Source organism: Cheilinus undulatus, linkage group 20, assembly GCF_018320785.1.
Source record: "Cheilinus undulatus linkage group 20, ASM1832078v1, whole genome shotgun sequence".
NCBI lineage: Eukaryota > Metazoa > Chordata > Actinopteri > Labriformes > Labridae > Cheilinus > Cheilinus undulatus.
Genome location: NC_054884.1, coordinates 32632229 through 32651998, shown reverse-complemented (window position 1 = coordinate 32651998; position 19770 = coordinate 32632229). Strand labels below are relative to the sequence as shown.

Genomic DNA, 19770 nt, shown 5'->3' with positions numbered 1-19770 from the left:
GCTTGTAAATTTTGTATTTTTTAATGAAAAACATAGTAGGTTTGTTCAAGAAATGTACAGCATGAAAATATACATTTAATGTCTTCATACAAATATTGTGGATTATAAAATTATAGAACAGACATCCACACAGACATCAATGAATATACAGGTGCGGTATCTGAAACAGGAGCAAATACATGTGCGACATTGCTTTGGTCTATTCACAGTGGCTATGTTTATATTTATTCGAGATGGACCAACATCTCTGGAAGAAAACTGATGATTGGTCGGGGTTATTTACAGAGGAGAACTCAATCAGCAGTAAATAAACAACAAATAAGGTGTTTAAGCTCAAATATATGAGGAAGTAAATACATGTGAAACACATCCTATGGAAGAAAGTCTGGTGGGCAAACAGTCAGGTAGTTTACACAAAAACAGCCTCATTCAGTGCAGGATTCCCATCAGAGATTTAAACCTTAGTAACACATCAGCAACTCTTAATAATCTCTTTAACCACCTCTGACACAGAGTAGTTTTAAAGCATTTCCTCTAATTATCAGATAAATGAGTCATGGTGGGGTTGTTTTAGGATTTTCACACGCTTCTTAACCTGGGAATGATTCTATTTACTGGAAAACAACACTGAACTCAATCAAATGTGAAGGTTTTAATCCTTTATTTGCCTCTCTTATGGCTGAATCTTAACAGCAGGAGCCTGTGATTGAAGTATTCACTGTCTGCCATGATTATGTTTCAAAGTTGACATGCAGCTGCTTAAAAATGTACATTTCTGGGTGTTTTGGGACTGTTTGGACAATGTAGTAAATCAACAGACAGCACAGCTGAAAGTAGGCTTAAGAAACGGATTCTGACCTCCTAAAATCTTCAAACATTATTAATCACTCCCTGTAAAAGGTTTACTTTTCAAAATCTGGAAAACGTATTGATTCAAATCCAAAGAGGCATCTATCAGGCATCTCCATACACAGTGAAGTTAAATTTTTTTCTCATTTTTCAGACTTTCAGGGTAAAAACCAAATTAAAAAAACCCCTGTGTTTTATTCCCTTCACTTTTGCAGTGATAACTACACTTTTTAATAAACTTGAAAAAATACAAAATCCACGTCACCTGTTTCTACACGAATCAATCTTTTGATACACATCGATATGAAGATAAAGCTGGCTTTAAAGCTAGTTCAGACAACTTTCAGGTTTTCACTTAATTTTCAATTTTCTGGTGACACTGTTGAGGATATGAGGGTATAATTTCTGGATTTTATTCCTTTAAACTCTGCCCTATACATGTGTCTACAAATCTTCAAATTTACAAACTGCAGAATATGTGCCTTATAATGTAGGAAAACTAGATTTTTTTTTTTTTTTTCCAAATATTTTCAAGGAAGTTGAAAACTAGTGTTCCCATGCAGTCATGAAGCTGTTGACATAAAGGCTGAAGTAGTGTGTACAAACTGTCGTCACTCTCTGTCATCCGCACCCTGCTGTGATTCACTCACTCTCATCATGACATGCTGAATGTGCACAGTGCCACGTTTTCTGTCGTTTCACAGCCGTGTGGGCTCGTTCATATTAACAGCTCTAATGAGAGTGGACTGCTAACAGAGTGGGAGTGTAGTGCTAATCTCAGCAGGGAGGAGGGACCGTGACAAACGCAGGAGGAGGAGGAAGAGGAGGAGGACAGTGAAAGGTTGTGGGAGAAGTTACTCACACAAAAACGAAGGAAAACAAGCCAGGATGCTGAAATGTCATTAGTGATTATAAACTCTAAGACAGACGTTAATGAGGGGGCAGAGTGAGGTGGCCTACTAACCACTAATGGAGGTCGTTGGCTTTTATGTGGGACTCTTCAGAGATTAGACCAATGAGGCGGCGCTAAAGAGCAGCTGATTTACACTGCAGTGTTTTTTCTACATTCTCCATAGACAGTTATCCTGTTTACGCCAGACATCCCGAATGATCTCAGATAGGGATGGAGATCCTTTGTTATTAGTGATACTGATACCCTTATCTTTAACAATCTGAGTCCTTATTGATCCCACTATTGATACTTTTCTACTATTACAGAAAAAATATTTAATTGGCTGTAGAAATTTCATCCCCACACAGCAAAATGTGTTAAAGTTTTTCAACCAAACCTCAATTTGCCTTTTATTAACCAATATTTGATTATATCATTACAACTTTTTATTTACCTTCCCCTGATTTTACCATTTACCAACCCATCCTTAAATACGACATAATTTAACCTTGTGCCACCTCTTTGACGTAGCTAACTAGCTCTTTTTATTTGCCAGTTTTCACAGATTTGAACGTTGGATCAGTGTTTAAATGTTAAGAATGAAGAATTGAAAGAGTTTTAACCCTTAAAGGTGCTGCACTTCAGTTTAAATTGATGTACAATGTGGATGTGCTCAGTACTTACTTGCTGGCAATTCAGTTATCCTCAAAACTTTGCAAGATAAGATTTAAATGATGGGACTTGACTAGAGATATGATGTCATTTTACAAGACTAACAAGGCCTGATAGTTGTAAAACATAGTCATTTTTCTGGTTTTAAAAAAATGCAGAGTCTTAATGGAACAGAGCCTTGACCCCAGTCCCTTCTGACAGAACAGATGAACACCTTGAAGTACAGGTGTAGACACCAAAAGGGAACACGGAAAATATCCAAGAGATCTGACTCATCAGCTGTTTGCCATGGTTCATAAAAACGCAGGGCAGTGAGGATTCTATACATTTTCGTCATGTATACTTAGGGAAACATGACATTGGATTTTTGCCGTTATCAGATATGCTGATATTTCTGAACAAAGAAATAGAAACACCAAGAAACACCAAGTGTCTCCTATGCAGAGGCTGAGTCAGGATGAGCTGAGAGAGGAGCGAAGAGTAGATAGTCTGGTTTTACATTTGGAGTTTCATTCAAAATGTTAAGGGCTCACCATGGGCCTCTTTGAGCATGTTGCAGCCATGGCAACCACCCATACCTAATGGTACAAGTTTTACAGCTATTCAACGCTGATAAACAATACACACAGCCAATATATCAGCTGTAAATATTGGCAGAAATGTTCATATCTGCCAACACTGACATTTAACTTAAGCTTTTATTTGCCAATATTGATATGTTGATAATATCGTACAACTCTCCTTTTACTCACTGATAAAACACAGTAAAGGAACTTCAGGCTTTGTTTCAAGTTTTATATCTCCATGACACTTCTGTCTGATCTCTCTCACCCTTGCTCTTCCACATTGGTGCTCACTCTCTCACTTTCTATCTGCAAGTCACAGTTTGTAAGTTTTACAGTCTAATGAAGGTGACTACTCTGTGTTTCTTTGCATATAAAGCAGGACAGTGTGACTGGAAAACAAAACTAATTTGGAGATGCATGATGGTTCAAGTGTGAACATCTGTGCTTTAACCCACCCACTCATGATCATATCACCCAGGATGAATTCTAAGGCCACAGATATACTTGCTGTTAACTACGTCTACACAAACATATGCTGGCTGCCATGCATCTCCTGTATCAGTTTGGCACAATGGCTTTCCATGTTGTCAAAAGTTAGTATGACATGGATGTGGGAAGCAGTATGCACATGGTGAGAGTGTAGGAGAGTGTAGAAACGGGGGATGTGAATGTGACATGGTCGCATCAGAAATAACAATGGTAGAAAGCTGTGAAGAGCTGATAATTCTCCACATCTCTTGAATGTCATTTTTACTACACAGCCACAAACATGTCCGTCAAACCAGCTGAGACAGACCAGTTCCGCTTAAGAGGTTGACATAAACTAACGGATCAGTGTTTGGGTTCAAGTCGTAATCCTGTAAACTGGTGGCTTTCAGCTGAGTGTGTCAATGGCTGTATTTGTATTTGTTTAGTTTTTTTAATCAGAGAGACAGAAGATAGTGTGTTCTAATCACTATCAGTCTGAGGTGATCTGATGTTGAATAATGGTGGTTTTTTTTGAGGTGGAGCATATTCAAGTATATTTACAATAAATTTCATGACTTGGCCAGACTTATGTGAATGAGGGGTCAGACAGCAAGTATATTTTTGGCCAAACGCCTGTTGGAAGCCTGTGTTTTCATCCAGACAGCACAGAGGAGATCAGATCTGTGAAGTGAGTGTATAAAATAAGACGAAGCTGACAGTAGTGCAAATCAAACACAAACATATACAAAGGTCATATTTCTGTGGCAGCGATCTCGTCAAAGTTGATCTCGTTGCCGCTGCCCTCATCCTCCTCCTGACTGAGCTCCTGCAGCAGCTGCTCCAGCTCTCTGTTCCTGCGGTACATCTGCACGTAGTTCTGCTGCAGCTGCTTCTGGTAGCGGATCACTTTGTCCTTCTCCTCCTGCCATATCCTGCGCTCCTCCTCAAAGCTCCCCATCTGCTGCTCCGCCCGCTGACGCTCGAAGGCAAGCTCCGCCCTCATCCTGTCCATCTGCGCCTTCATGTTCTGCAGCGCCTCGGAGCTGCTCTGCCGCTGGGCCTTGGCCTCGTCACTCTCGTAGGCGAGCAGCTGTTCCTCTGCCTCCTGAAACACCTGACACTGTCGGTTTCCCGGGCCCTGATTGGCTAAGGCGTCTCTGAGATGAACCAACTCTCCCTCCAGACGTCCCACCTTCTCTCTCAGCAGTTCTGCTTCGCTCTTCCGACGCTGAAGCTCGTTTTCACAAACCTCCAGCTCTAGAGTCCGTGTACGTGTTGTCCCATTGGCCTCCTGTAGCAGGACCTGTGTGTTTGTCAGCTCACCTCGAGTCTCTCTGAGTTGACTCCGCAGTGACACAATCTCCCCCACCCGCTGAGCCAACTCACCCTGCACCTCCTTCAGCTGCTGCTTCAGCAACGAGATCTCCCCTGACTTCTGACACACCTGAAGATAGATGACATCTATATTAAGTTCAGGAAAGCACAAAGATTTTCTGCACAGGCCTATCAATAACTAGATGAAGTATCTGACTTTTTTGTCATTACCCCTTAGTTACGTTCTCTAAGAATCAATCATTTACACTAATGCAACACATTGATCCAAATGACAAAACATAAGAGTCAAAGTCTCTCATGCTTCATCTCTGCCACCAAATAAACAAAGCCTGCATTATGTTGCCTGTCACACTGTAATGAGGGCACCAAAACAAACCCAGAAATTCTAAAGACCTCATGAACTAAAATGAACTCCATGATTATCATGCTCATCATGCTCCTTTCTTTAACTGGAGAAATAAAAGTATGCATAAATACTTTATGGACGAGCTGCCACGGTCAGATTGATGATCCACAAATAAAAGTCTTGGCATAATAGGAGCTTAAAGTAATGAGTTATACAGTGTAGAGAGGGGTGTTAAACTGTAAAATCAATAAGAATGACACTTTGATGAACTGCGGCGCTATAGCCTAAAACTATATTTTTATTGTGCACATTAAAGCCTCACTGAATCTAACCTCTGTGTCCCTGAATCCACTCATCTTTTGTCCTCTCACCTCCCACTTGCTCTCCTCCAGTCGAGGCCCCAGCTGGATCTTCTCATGCTCGTAGGAGGTGCAACGCTCCTCCAGCTGCTCTCTCTCCTGCAGGAGCTGAGCAAAGTCCTCCTGCAGCTTCTTCTTCTCCTGCTGAAGCTGATACACCTGCAACCAGGACACAATGAGTATCAGATAAATTCATGGTAGCTTTTTTAAAGTCTTTAATGGCAGCTTGTGCAAAGACTGTTAGGTCAAAATTTAAATTGATTCCTTTTTCTAGATGGACTAAAAACAGCATCTGGCACATATGGTTTAGTTAAAAGTTCTGGTATTTCATATATTTTGTTTCACTGTACCTTCTTACCTACTTTTCTCGACTCAAAGAGACAAGCCTCAAGAAAGTTGTTGTAAGATTGAAAAATTAAAGAACCTGCTGCTGTAGCACAGCAGCAGCTGTTTTGTGTAAAACAAAAGAACATGGCTGATTCTTTAGTCAGAGGTCCTGACCTGCAGCTGAAGCACCTGCTGAGCTCGTTGGGCCTTCTGAGAGGCCACTTGCATCCTGGTGGCACAGCTCTGCCTCAGCTCCTCCAGCTCCAGCTCGAAACGCTTCTGCTTCTCCTCATAAACCTGTAATACAGGACAGAACAATAAGAGGAGAATAAGTCAGAGAAAGAACACCTTAAGGCAAATCTTGTTTTCATTGGACATAATTCGCAGGCTGATTTCCCAGTAAGTTTATCATTAGGGCCAAATTGCATAAACATTATCAATTCACATGATAAGTATCCCATACCACCAATTGCACAGATAAATCCTTGAGAAGACCTGTAGCTGTTATTGATTATCATTACTTGTTAACTATAATATCTAGTAGAGGTAGTATAGTAATTCAAAATACTCAAATTTTGTAATAAAGTCATACAAGAAAAAATGTAAGAAAAATCATTAAACAGGCAAACTTAATCACAGAGACATTGTTTTTGTTAGATTTGTTAGTGAAAATACTCCGCATGGGGAGAATCTTTAAAATTGGGGCTAGAAAAAAATGTCAACATGGCAGTTTAAAATCGTCCTCACTATTGTAATACAGTATCATACCTCTAGTGCCAATTATTGAACAGGTTTCCCGGCCAATTTGGCTCACTGAGTCGCTACTTCATGACTCCCTTACAGTGGCTCTGGAGTAACGTGACTGCAAATAAACTGGCCAAGAATGAGGCTGCAGGAATAATGATGAGAGCTGAAACTCACACACAATTCCAGAGAACAATCAGTCACTTTGCTGTTTAGGGGCATTTAATAATCTTCAGTTAATCAGGTATTCTAATATATCATTTTATGATTGTCTTGCAATTTATCAATTATTAAAGAATTGCTGAATCACAACATTTTCATAACTGAGTCCATGAATCATGTGGCCAGTGAGTAACCCTGTGATTCCCACACCTACTCTGACTACATCATCTATTATCTCACTACTATAAGGTCTCTGGCTGCATTTTTTATGGCTTCTGCTGTAGTTATTGGCTGTTGGAATAAGTGGAGAAGAAATACCAGCCAACATTTCCTACTTTGAGTGGTAATAGTCTGGAGAAAACGAATAGTATCAGATTAGAGAGACAGAATCTATGTGTACGGAAATGTAAGGTCAGATTGACTGCCTGCAACACTTCTCCTGACCAGAACACTTCCAACTTCACAAATGTTTTCCTCCACTCACAAACTCTGAATTTGTACCAGAGCAGATGTTTAAAGAGTTTAAATCAAGTGTTACCTTTAGTCCTTCCTCTCTACTAACCTGACAAATAGCAGCTTCATTCTCGTCAAGGTTCTCTCTGAGCGTCTGCAGCTCCAGCTCTCTCTCCCTTAGTTTGTCCTCCAGGTCTCTCACCACTCCCTCATAACCATCCACCGGGCCTGGGGAGCGTCCACCTGACCCACTGTCAGACAGAGGGTGCCCTCTACCGCTTATAGAGCCAGATCCAGTACTCTTACTAGAAGAGGATCGACCACTGTCAGAGTTTGAGTGTCCATGCGTGCTGACAGGTGCCGCGCCCTTCAAGGGCTCCAGGTGACCAGCAGTGGTCTCTCCTGATGTCTGACTGAAGGGGGCGCTGCTGTACGGTGGGAGGCTGCAGAGGGAGTTACGCCCAGAGTCGGTCATTTGACAGGACTGGTTGCTGCCGCCGCTGTTCCGTGTCCGGCTGTACATGCTGCATTTTTCTGAGCTGGAAGGCGACGTCTCTCTGTGGGTGGGGCTGAGCAGGTTCAGGTTGTTTTGGCCTTCTGAGACGTTGGCGACATGGCGAGGAGAAAGATACTGCATGGAGGTACGATTTTTGGGAATGACGGGTTTGAAAGCAGTGGGCCGCAGGACAGTTTTCTCCATGTTCTAAAAAAGGAGTAGAAATATGTCATGGGTTTTCAGATGAAAGCAAAAATAATAACAACAAAATAATTGCATTTAAGAGACTAGAAATTACTATAACCTGGTTGATTTATTCAACTATAGAGCTAACTTTGTTTTGAAAACATCTTTAATACAGCCGTGGGGAGTAATAATGAGATCAGTGTAAAGACTAGAGTTTTCTCTAGCTCTACTGTATATAGATTGTGTTTGAGTAAAATTAAAATATAGATATATTTTTATTAAGCCTTTCTTCCAACATCAGAATCCCAAATTCTTATATATTTTTTATTTGCAGCAAAACTGGTTAAGATAGAGATTCAAGAAAGAAAAAAAGTTAATTGGTTTTCAAACAACAGAGCACTGATGATTTCATTTAGAAAGAGTTAGACCATTATTATTTAGTAGATTAAGCCAGAGTATTGGTTACAGCTCCATGCTTGTAGAGATGCTGATTAACGGAAATTTAAAGTGGCCTTTATTTTTTTTTTCCAGAGCTATATATAAACATAAACACTGAAGCTACAACACACAACAAACTGACCTAACCATTAGCTTTATGAAATTTGATTCAACATTGAAATCACCGACTTTGCTTAAATGAAGTATCTTGCGACATACAATAAGTCTGCTGCTAATGACCATTTGATAAATGAGACAAAGTTGCACAACAAGTTGCACAAATGTTCAACAAATAAATGAGAAACTTCATCTTTGGATAAATATCACGTCATATGATAAAAAGCTCAAGGACAGCTCCTCAGTGAAATGCAAATTATATAGAAAGGGGTGGCTCTGGGACACTGGAGATCACTGTTCAGCCCTCTGGAGTTGTCGTGGGACTAACTGAACAAAACAACAGTGAGGGGAAATTCCCACCTGACATTCCAGGTGAAGTGCTGGCTTTTTGCTGCCCATCGGTCTGCATGATTCACTTATGGAGGCCAATATTAAGGGCCTAACTGGATTTAGAGATGTCCTCACTAAGCGGTTATCCTTTTAGTAGTACACAAGCATCTTCTGTTTACTTCAGATACATAATTGGTAATTGTATTACCTACTATCATTAGAATTGTTTGTAGACCCTAAAGTTAAAATTGTAAATCATGTGCACAATTTCTTTATGGATGTTTAAAATTCTTTAATTCCTCAAATTTTACATTTTTATTGGAATATTCAGAAAACATGCTGTATGAGGATCAGGACTGTTCAATTAACAGTACTTTCTTTATTTTTACAATATGAGAATTTGCAGCAAACACACTGCAAAAGGCTTGAATCTATCGTGATGAGTAAGTAATATTGTATTCAGCCTACACAAGCAATGCGTATTCTTCCAGCATGCTTACAGCCTCAGTATAATGGCCATGTTTTCAAACCATTTATATAAAGTCAGATGAATCTCAAGCTCACAACTGGTAAATGAGTTTAGAAAATAGTAATACAGTAGGAAAAAAAGCTTTTTTTAAGATTCATGTGAAACATTTTGCAATAAAATCAGGTATTGTAGAACTGAAGAACAGCAGAAAGAGACAGACTGAGGTAATGTTAATCTTTAAGTTCTTGTGTATTGAACACATTTCATACTGTCAGTACAATACTGAACAGTATAACTGCATATTGCAAATTTACTTTAATTGTGCAGGCCTAATGTGGATACTTGGGTATTTTCAATTTGTCAAGTACAGCTTGCCAAAACTGATGTACCAAAAACAACAGTCTTTTTATTGTTAACACTGTTTTTGAGAGATTTTGATTAAATGTAGTGATCATTTTAAAGGTTGCAGTTTGGGATGATGTGTCATATTTTTTTGTTGTACTTAAAGTCCCCATGAAGTGAAATCCAAAATCTGTGTCGAAACACACTAGATGTGGTTATTGTAATAAGGTTGCTGTAAACGTATGAAAACACTGAGATTTATGTGCAACTGAATTTTTGATTTAGACTGTCAGAAAGCTGTTCACTTCTTTCCTGACTTGGTTTGTTTGAGCAAGGAAAATATAGGAGCCCAAGACATCAACGATCCCTGTGGGAAATTCCCCCACCCCCCTAACGCTACAATAATATAAAATCACTGAATCATTGGAAGTATTATTATTAAAAGTATCAAAACAGAGATTTGTACCAGAAAACAGTAAATTTAATCCTGAGCTTCTCTCTCTCTGCTCTGGTACAGAGCCAGGCATCGTCACTCTGATTAAAAGTATTATTTTTTTGAGTGGATGTTTTTCTCGTGAGTGGGTGTGGCTTTGGCTCATACAACTGACATGACCACACCATCCTAGAACAGATATCACTGCCTCATTTTTCATATTCTGAGGCTTAATTTTATCAACAAAGAGAAGTTTTTCATAACTGAAATTTTGCCTGGTGGTTCACAACACAGTGGCTTGTCATGCAACAAACCTAAAACACATTTTTTAAAATCACTTCACAGGAACTTCCAAGGTGTTTCAATGACTTTTTCCACCTGCTTTATATATATGGAAATTGTCCAAGTGACAGACAACTTTGCATAATCCAGCACAGTTTAACAGCCACACAGACCACATCTGATTGTAACACGGATCAGTGGTAGCAATATAAGATTCCTTCATTGAACTCACCCTCTCAAGTTTTCCTGACACTGGAATCAGTTTTGGAGGAGGTCCCCCCATATTCCCATTTAACCCTGATCCGTCTTTTGGCCCATCTACATCAGTCCCTGGGCTGTCAGGAGTCACATGGTTATCATTCCAGTCTCCTACAAAGTCCTCGTTCAGATAGGTGTGGTTCCCGTTATTCCCGATCTCCTTCTCCTGCCCCCTGCTGGAGCCCACTGAGCTCTGTTTTGTGAGTGGGGGGATGTTCTGCAGTAAGGGGTCCTGAGGCGACTCAGAGCCCAGACAGGAGGCTCCCGGTGTGGGCCGTCGAATCCTGGCTCCCAGCTCCACTCCAGAGCGGAGGTCCTGGTAGGGTCCTGGGCGGGTTGCTATGAGGCTGCTGACAGAACCCATGGGATCCAGAGTGGAGGGTGGAGCGTTGAGAGGGGGTGAAGAGGAGGGGTGTCTCCTGCGGCTGGGGGTGTGGGGCTCAGCAGAGACGGGCAGAGCCTGAACCAGAGCCATGATGGAGGCTCTGAGGGGTCACTCGCTCTGTGAGGGAAAAACAACACCATTTTAAATTTGAATTACTGCTTTGATATCTAAACTTTCAGGTTTACAAGGTAAAGACTCTAGTCATTCAGACTTGTGGTTTCTTTGACTGTCTTGAAACCAGACTTGGCATTGCTGATGTCAAAGATGGCAAGGACTTTTGTGCTTTCTGCAAACTTGATTTGGACTTTTTTCCTCAAGACCTAACATTTCATTGCCCTGACTGTCCTGAGATCAGTCTTGGACTTTTGAATGACCGAACAGATGACAAGGTCTTTTGCTGAGTAAATAACCACTCTTTGCAAGATTCGAGACTTGTTTTAACTCGTTAAGTACCTGAGACTTGCTGTACAAATCAAGTCAAATCGACCCATAAACACAAGTCTATGACAAGGGGACTTGAAATAAAACATTTTAATTGCAAAACTTGTATCCTGAAAAGTTTGGGTCAAGGCTCTAATTATGGAACAAGTCTCAAGTTGTTTGGGGGAAGTACAAGTCAACTCTAAAAGTCATTGAGACAAGCCTGAGACAAGTCCGTGAGCTGTACTACCAACTTGAAGATAATCAGTTGATCTTTTTCAAAATGATGAGCTGAACCTGAAGTCTGAAAGGACAAGTCCAAGTCCTCAGTCTTCTCAGCAGTTCAGAGAAACAGTTTTTAGAGGTCATGTCACTGATCCTTAAGGACCAGGAAAGTCAGAAGTCTTAGTAAACCAATTATCAGTATTTTCAGGTGTTTCGAGTCTTTGACTATTGACCATTTAATGCAAATGGAGAGTCTTCCTGTAAAAGCTTCACAAATTGTCTATCTTGCCATACGAATTGAGTATCTTTTTAAATACAATATTCTTTCCCCCCAACACAAAAAAGGTCTGATTTTAAGAGTTCACTCACAAAGATACATTCAAGAAATTTTACAGCCAAAACACACAGCCGCTCTGACAGAGGCCAACCAGAGATGATGTACAGTAGACTGAAGCATACAAACTTCCCACAGGACCATGTTGGCCCACACACAGAGAACCAGGACAGGCCATTCATGGAGCCCATTCAAGCAGCACAAACAGGGCTTGCGGCATGAAGCTTGGGAGGCATGAGGCAGCCGAGAAAAGGGCTCTCCTTTCATTTGAGATGTAAAATGGCTTCTAACATGCTGGCATTTTCTCTGACAGCAACAAAGGCTACTGTCTCCACACATCTAATCAGCCTTGGGAATTATTAAAAGTCCACAAGTGCAGATAATATCTCAAAGTAAAAATGCAAAGAGGAGGAGACAGGTTGAACTGGCTGTGATACTTTAGCCGTGGGTGTTTAAAGTTTCTGACTTACCCCAAAAAATGTACAAATATATAAATATCTAAAGACTAATCAAACAACACATGACAGAGAAGAGCTCACTTACTTTTCCTCTCCCGCGCTCTCACAGGACGGCTGGTAAATATTGACACTCTAACAAACACACAGCGACTACGATGTCAACATTAGTCCCGTGGAGAGCGAATAAGTTGAGTGTTGTGTGAAGAACAATGGTCGACAGGACGCATGATGATGAGGTCATGGTCCACTGACAACAAACCCAACAGCAGAGCCAGTGTTGATCTAAAAACATCGTGGTGAGTCAGAATATGAGGATATCCGACTGACAGGCGTGTCCTGTTCTTGAGTTTCAGCCTCGTCTAAGAAAGCACAGAGATATGACCGAGGGATTTAAAGTATGGCAAGCCTGCAGGTCTCTCTACGTCACTCAGAAAAATGCAGTTTGTTTTTAAATCCATGCTGGGAAGAAAACACTAAGAGTTTCCTCATATTTCAGCCACTGCCCGACCCTCTTAACCTTCCTGTTGGCACAATAAAGATATAAACCTTTGGGAAAAGCCTGTCCATGTTGTTAATTAGTGCTGAAAAAGACTAATAAGGTGGGAAACAGACTGGCAGCAGGCGAGCTGGCCAGAAACATTTCAGGGTCTAACCTGCCAGGACAGAGCCATGCCAAGTCAGTCTCCAACCTGCCAAGTTTATTGGGAACCTAAAAGGCGACTCCAGCGATTTAACTGTAATTACTACAGGTTAATTAACACACAAAGTCAAGCTGATCCATCTTTAAACTCCTAATTATGATCGAGACAAGTCTAGTGCTGCAATATGTTGTTGGGATATGATTAATCTCTGAAAACAGATACTGCAACTGCACATGAAAACATAATTTATGAGAAAAGATAAGATTTTGGTATTCATTCATTTTGTTTAAGTTTTGTTGTCTATACTGCCCCTTCAGCATTAGAACATCTAATATAACAGGACTTACAACTGAAAAACAAGGGCATACAGAATAGGCAGTTAGTGCTCAAAGTGCAAAAACAATCAAAGTGCAGTCTTACTCATGGTGTGATAATACTGAATGTGCAGCAGTGCTCATGGTGCAACAGCACTAAATATTAAAAATACAGGAGATGCTATCACATTCAGTCAGCACCCATACAACTCATGGTGTGACATTAAATGTGCAACATTGCACATGCTGCAATTGTACTTTACGTGCAATAAAACTTATGGAATGATATCATTTAACATGCAACTAAACTTGTGGGGCATGGTAACCACTGTAAGGGTGCACTAACTATCAATGTATAATAATACTTAAGCAGCCATAGCATTTAATGTGCAATATTTTAATTAAAGATGGACAAAATTAAACTGTTGCTGATATTGGATGAGCAGGTATTTCCAAATGCATTTTAGCTGGCTGTATATCGATACAGATATATTAATGTAGTTCAGACCTTAAACTTCAGTTCTTAGAATACACTCTGAAGTGTAAGGACTGAGGAAAAACAAAGAAAACCTCTTCAGCTAATGTAGGTCTGTTGGTTCAGCCTAAAACTTTACTAATTTATTTGTACATTTTTGTTCATAGCTATTATCCTTTAGCTAGCTTTGGTTTTAGATTTAAAAATATCTGTGTGAAGCAAACATTGTCTTAATACATTCACAGAACCCACCAACTGTGCTCTTATGAAGACTGAGCTCATTATTATCATCAATTTATCATAAAAAATGCATCTAATCCTCCCCTATGTGCATGTTTCATCTTGTGCAGTCACAGTCTTTACATTAATCTGCAGTACTTGGCTCAGACTTGTACCATTGATAGTCAGTCTATTGTACATCTGTTACATAAAGAGACCAGAAGTCTTACTCAGACATGAAACAGACATATTAAATTGCCATGAGATTAAAATAAAGGCTACATGTCTGAGATTGGATTAATGCACAGAGTCAAGGGATGTTAGTTAATGTCCATGGCTTTCAACACAGAAAAGCCTGTCATCAAAAACTACATAATGCTCTTGTTTAAGTAAGAACTATATAAGGTATTGTTGGTTTATTATTTATAATTTGCACCTTCTTAAAGTATCCCAAATGCCTCTCATTGCCTTTGCTTCTATCAGATCAGTATTTGTGAAAGGAGGAACACTTTCATTGCTCTTGAATGCTTTCCATCTCTAATCCCTCTAGACTCAAGATGACTGAAGCTATGTTGGGGACTCTACTCTCAAACAGGGTTAAAGCCCCCATCATGATCATGTGGTCCTGGTCTCCCCTTTTGTTGTCATAGCAATCTGGGCCTCAAACATTAGAAGGGGGAGGAGGGGAGAGGGTCAGAGGCTGACAGCGAGGCCAAGACCTCCTCCTTAGCATCTTAAAAGCCTTAAGGCTCTCTTTAGCTCTGACAATATTCAATATGCTCCAAGTTGCCCTAATAAAAGATAAGTGGACATTAACAAGTAATGAACTAAGGGAGAATTAATGACAGCCTTACACAGGGTGAAAGGAGAGAATATATATTGGATGTAAATATATTGTGGGAAGGCTGAAACTATAAAATGTTTTTAATCGATAAAATGTCAGAAAAAACGGCAAAAGCACTGGAAAAGTTCTTAAATTGCATGTTTGAGCCAACACACAATCCAAAATGCACATATACTGAATTTACTTTGGGTTGATGATATCAGATTTCTACATTTTAATTTGATTGAACAAAAGTCAGACCCATTTCGATAGCAAAGCAACAAAAAGAGAAGTGCTGTATTGTCTGAATTCTAGTTTTTAGCTTTATAAAATTGCAGGCAAACTGTCTAAATTGCACAAAAACATGGGCAACATTCCCTTGTCAAAAATATTCAGCATTTTTGCCATATAAACAGTGTTTTTTCTCTCTCTAGTGACAGATTTTAGTTAGAAAAGTCACTGAACATCCAAAGTTTTGTCACTTTTTGATACTCTCGATCTTTGGAAAACAGAGATTATACCATTTTAAGACACATGGTGATGAAAAGTATTGAAAGTATCGGAAAAGGTGCCATTTAGTTCAGTTGGTAGAGCAGGCGCTTGTAAACTCAGCACTGTTTGGTGCATGTCTTCCCCCATTCTCCCCCAATATTTCCTGTCTCTCCTCAGCTGTCCCATGAGAATGAAAGCAAGAAGCTCAAAAAATAATCTTAAGGAAAAATAAGTATAAAAAGCATGGAAAATATCTCAGCCTTCTTCATTTTTATAAACACCAAAGAAAAGGGAAAAATCCTCATATTTTCATAGCTCAAACGTATTGCAAAATCAATACTTATGTCTTGTATATGCAGCTAATACAACTCTGCATGGCACATTCATTTTATTTTAACCTCCCCCATAAAGTTTCAGTGTCAGCTGACTGTGAGCAGACTGTTTTTGTCTAAGAAGGGTTTAATGCCCCTTAGACAGACGGCTCAGTCAGTCACTCCTCCAGCAGCAGGAATGTCCAGAAACACAAACTAATGAGAGTGAAGACTGAACATGGACACAATTAGTGCTGGTCAGTCTTTGGATGGGGTGACTCTACAACCACGTCATTCAAGTTTCATTATTCAAAGCATTTCAGCATAGCAGAGGAGATTTAAAGTAGTACTCCTCCTGCATCAAGTGTTCTACTTTGTAGTAGTGAAATGCAGCAGCTCTGGGGCTCTGCTGTCACCTCCAGGCTTTAGGGTTTTATCCCCATGCTTTCAGCACTGACAGTTTTATAGATTCACTCACATGGATCAAAACACAAGAAAAAGTAGTGCAGGGACAATCTGCAGAGGTTGCAAAAATTGACAGCAACTTTGTGGACTGAAACTCTTCAGACTAAAAGCAAACACTTTCATGATTGAGCTCACTGTTTTGAGTGATTGCATATGGAAGTGGTGGCCACACAACATTACAGAAAACAAAAGCACAGAAGAAGGGATGCACTGATGCATCTGTTGAACATTGATATCAGCCCTGTTGGCATGCATAGTGTCAATGGATGATGTATATCCACTGTGATGCATCAGTTTATTGCTGGTAAGCTAGTAGACCTTGCTGCTTGTTTTAAGAAGAGTATTTACAGTAGTTGGGCAGACCAGGTGGATAAACTCTGATTTGTTTACATAGTCAAACTTAAAGAAAATGTTGGCAGTGCCAGAGTCTTAGATCTCTGGGAACCATGACATTTCAAGAGAAAGGAGTACTCATACAATTTGAAAACATCCATTCACAAAACTTCGTTGACAAGAGGAATCACAAAAAAGTAATAAAAATTCAGCTGTATGGGAATGGGCAAACAACTAAATTGTTATTATTAACTTGGGTATGGGTTACTGCCATCACTACCCAATGTGAGATTATACAGGACAATATTGCAAATTGGGTCGTGATTCATACATAAATGGTATCATAAGTCTCCTTGCCTGGTTATAAGGAAAATGCAGAGAATGGTCATAGTTTTGAAATGTACATTTCTCAACTCAACACATACAAATGTCAAGTAGCATTAAAATACAAAACCTAAAGTTTTTACAGTACTGCTTTCAAAACAACTTAATATCTTAAATTTCCTTTAATGAAAGTAAAGGTACTTCTGTAAAGTGCAGTGGTGCCACTGTTGTAAACTTAGAAGCCGTTCTGCGGGCATTTTTGTAAACCTTTCAAGTACGACTCCATACAGTAATAATTGTAGCCTTTTATGCACAGCCTTACATCACAACTGAGATTGCATCGTTTGTGAAGCACCAGTGTTGCGATCAGCCCTGATTTTCAGATTAAGCAAGGAAAAGTGAGACTATTGTCGACACCATGCATAAAGCCCTTCTATGTGGTAATTTTGTTAAGTCTGAACGTAATCAGGAATGTGCACCTTAATCTGTTCATAGAATACTGACTGAAAGAACATGAGAATGATTGAGAATGCCCTCTTAATGCCCCGTAACATTTAACTCAATTGATAAATGTTAATTACCAGATGTATCTGCATTCAAATGATGGCATACAAACTGCTTTAATGCAATACCTTGCTACTTCCTATAGACTATCCTTTCCTGATCATTGCATTACTTCTATAATATACTCACTGCAAATTCAGATAGTGTTTTCACACATTTACAACACTCTTTTTCTGAGTGAGCTGCTTGCATAAACAGCCCATTTGTTCACCCTGACTTTACTTTGACTTTTTATTACCAGCTCTCTGGTAAAATTTCTGTATGTGATCAGGCTAATGTGTGAATGCAGCAGATAAAAGTCAGGAAAGGGCGATGCAGGCAAGTAGTCCAGTGTATTAAGTGCTAACGCCATCAGTATGATCATTCAGATACCATGTAGGCCTAAAATAAAGGCAAAAATTGTCATCTAATCCCGGATGTCTCATTCAACATTGCAACCATGATGGTGTTCTTTTAAACCCCCTTGTCCAACAGGGAAAACTTCCCACTGTGGGGGATTTTATAAACACAAACTTTAGAAAACACCAGGCACAGGTTGTCATGAAATTTTCTGGATTTTTTTGGAGTGCATGTTTGAAAACTAGGGCAGAAACTGGAAATTAGTCGATACATTATACTTCAAGACTTAAAAGCTGCATCTCAAAATCTGGTTGGCATATGTTAACAGAATCAAAAAAGGAGATCAAAGTTTGGATGAGTGATTTATTAAAATCAAGGCTTATTTAAATGTCTTATATCTGGGGTGAACTGGATACCATAACATAGATAAGACATCCAGAAAGTTAGTTAAATATTTTAAAAATTCTTGCTGAGATGTCAGTTTACCAGAACTCACCGAATAAGAGATGAGAAACCTCTGTGTCAGAGGCTGCCAATGTGTCAGTCACACACAAACACAGTAAATACCCTTTTTTATACAGAGGCCACCTGACAAAGATACAGCATACACGGTTTACTAACCCTGCCCTGCCAGGCTGCTACGTCACACTAACCTGCTTTGAGACAAGCTGAGAGAGCCTGGACTAAATCCTTCTTTGTTAGCACCACACCAAAAACACACACAGGCTAAAAATATTCACCACACCAGGTCAAACTGGGGGACTGTGTTAGACTGGTCTACATCTGAGGCTTCACTACTGGGGGAAAAACACCTTTGGGAATGAAAATGTGAAAAGAAAGAAAGAAGAAACTCACTGTATGTCTATATATATTCCTGTATTTGTCAGGTCGACTTAATGTAAGTGGAAGACACCTAGTTATGCACAGAGAAAGATTCACACTGTGGGACAAGGACATGAATGGGTAAAAACATTATTTTTTGTCCACAATCGCAGAATGAGCAGTATGGGATTATCAAGGTCGATATTTAGCATTTGGCAAACTATTTATCACCTAATTTTTATAACAACCAATAAACTTAAAGAATCAGAAAGTGCACTTCTTTGGCCCCTCTTTGAGGTGTGACTTCTCTTGTAACCCTGTTTACACTTACCACAGTTTTATCTAATGTTCCACCCTCAACACTTCCTGATTGGCTAGACGAAAATATTAGTGGAAGCGAATCAACACTGAGGCTTGATCGCCACCAAGCATATTTAACTACTTCCTGTTTTCATGATGCTACTGTGTTGCTATGTGCAGTTTCTGTGTTGATGCCAGCACAATATTTTCCCTAATTTTTTGATTATTTAATTTCACTTTGGTCACATTGGACATCTATAAATGCGTATCAATTGCAAATATTGCTTATTAATCTCATAAATTACTAATAATCTGTATTAGTACTGGCCCTGAAAAACAATATTGGCCAACCCCTAGAGAGCAGATATTTTGGTGCATGACAATCACTGCCGAATTTAGTGAAATTGTTCTGCTTTGTTGCAACTGAAGGTGCAAATCATAAGTTTCACTATAATGCATAGTTGCATCACTATTTGGATGACAATCAAATATTTTCTAAATGCAAAATTGCTATGACAGTCTCAAACTGACTCAGCTCAGAGGCTTAAAGTTGATAGAAGATTAAAAGAGATACTCATTTATCGGTTCCCAAATTTTTTTAAATTTGGCTAAAAATTGAGCTCCTTTAAAACAGAAAATTTAACTGACTAGCCTTGGTTTAAAATGAAAAGTCAAGAAAAAAAGCTTGTGAGAGTCTTTGAATTTAAGGTTAAAATGATTCTTTTTAGGCCCATGCATTTTATCCTTTAATATAAATGTTGCATGTCTTACGCCTTTCAACATGTCTTTTCTTCAAAATTTAAAACACTCATTAAAGTCCATTTATATGCACAGGTTGCATAAATATTCTCATCGACATTTTCAGCTGCCTTTGTTATTTTCTGTGTGGTTTAGGGGGGTATATTTGCATAGAAAGGCTGAAGAAGATGAGCCATGCCAATTTTAAATATTGAAATGTTGACTGATCCAATATCTTCAATTAAAAGTGTAAACAACCTAATG

At 39.4% G+C, this 19770-nt stretch overlaps 1 protein-coding gene across 10 annotated transcripts in view; it reads right to left on the bottom strand.

Moving 5' to 3' along the window:
- Positions 1-24: 24 nt before the first annotated feature.
- Positions 25-19770, bottom strand: part of LOC121528172 (leucine zipper putative tumor suppressor 2 homolog) — a 51799-nt gene continuing 32053 nt past the window's right edge. For 8 of the 10 annotated variants that reach the window (XM_041815434.1, XM_041815436.1, XM_041815432.1 and 5 more), the window contains 5 exons: positions 10499-11026; positions 7283-7876; positions 5989-6111; positions 5500-5646; positions 25-4891 (listed from right to left, as the gene is read on the bottom strand). In XM_041815434.1, coding sequence (XP_041671368.1) covers positions 4199-4891; positions 5500-5646; positions 5989-6111; positions 7283-7876; positions 10499-10999 — 2058 coding nt within the window. In that variant the 5' untranslated portion in view covers positions 11000-11026 and the 3' untranslated portion in view covers positions 25-4198. Of the gene's footprint in view, positions 4892-5499; positions 5647-5988; positions 6112-7282; positions 7877-10498; positions 11027-12431; positions 12552-19770 lie in introns of those variants that run through there. The other 2 variants (XM_041815440.1, XM_041815442.1) reach the window with 2 other exon arrangements.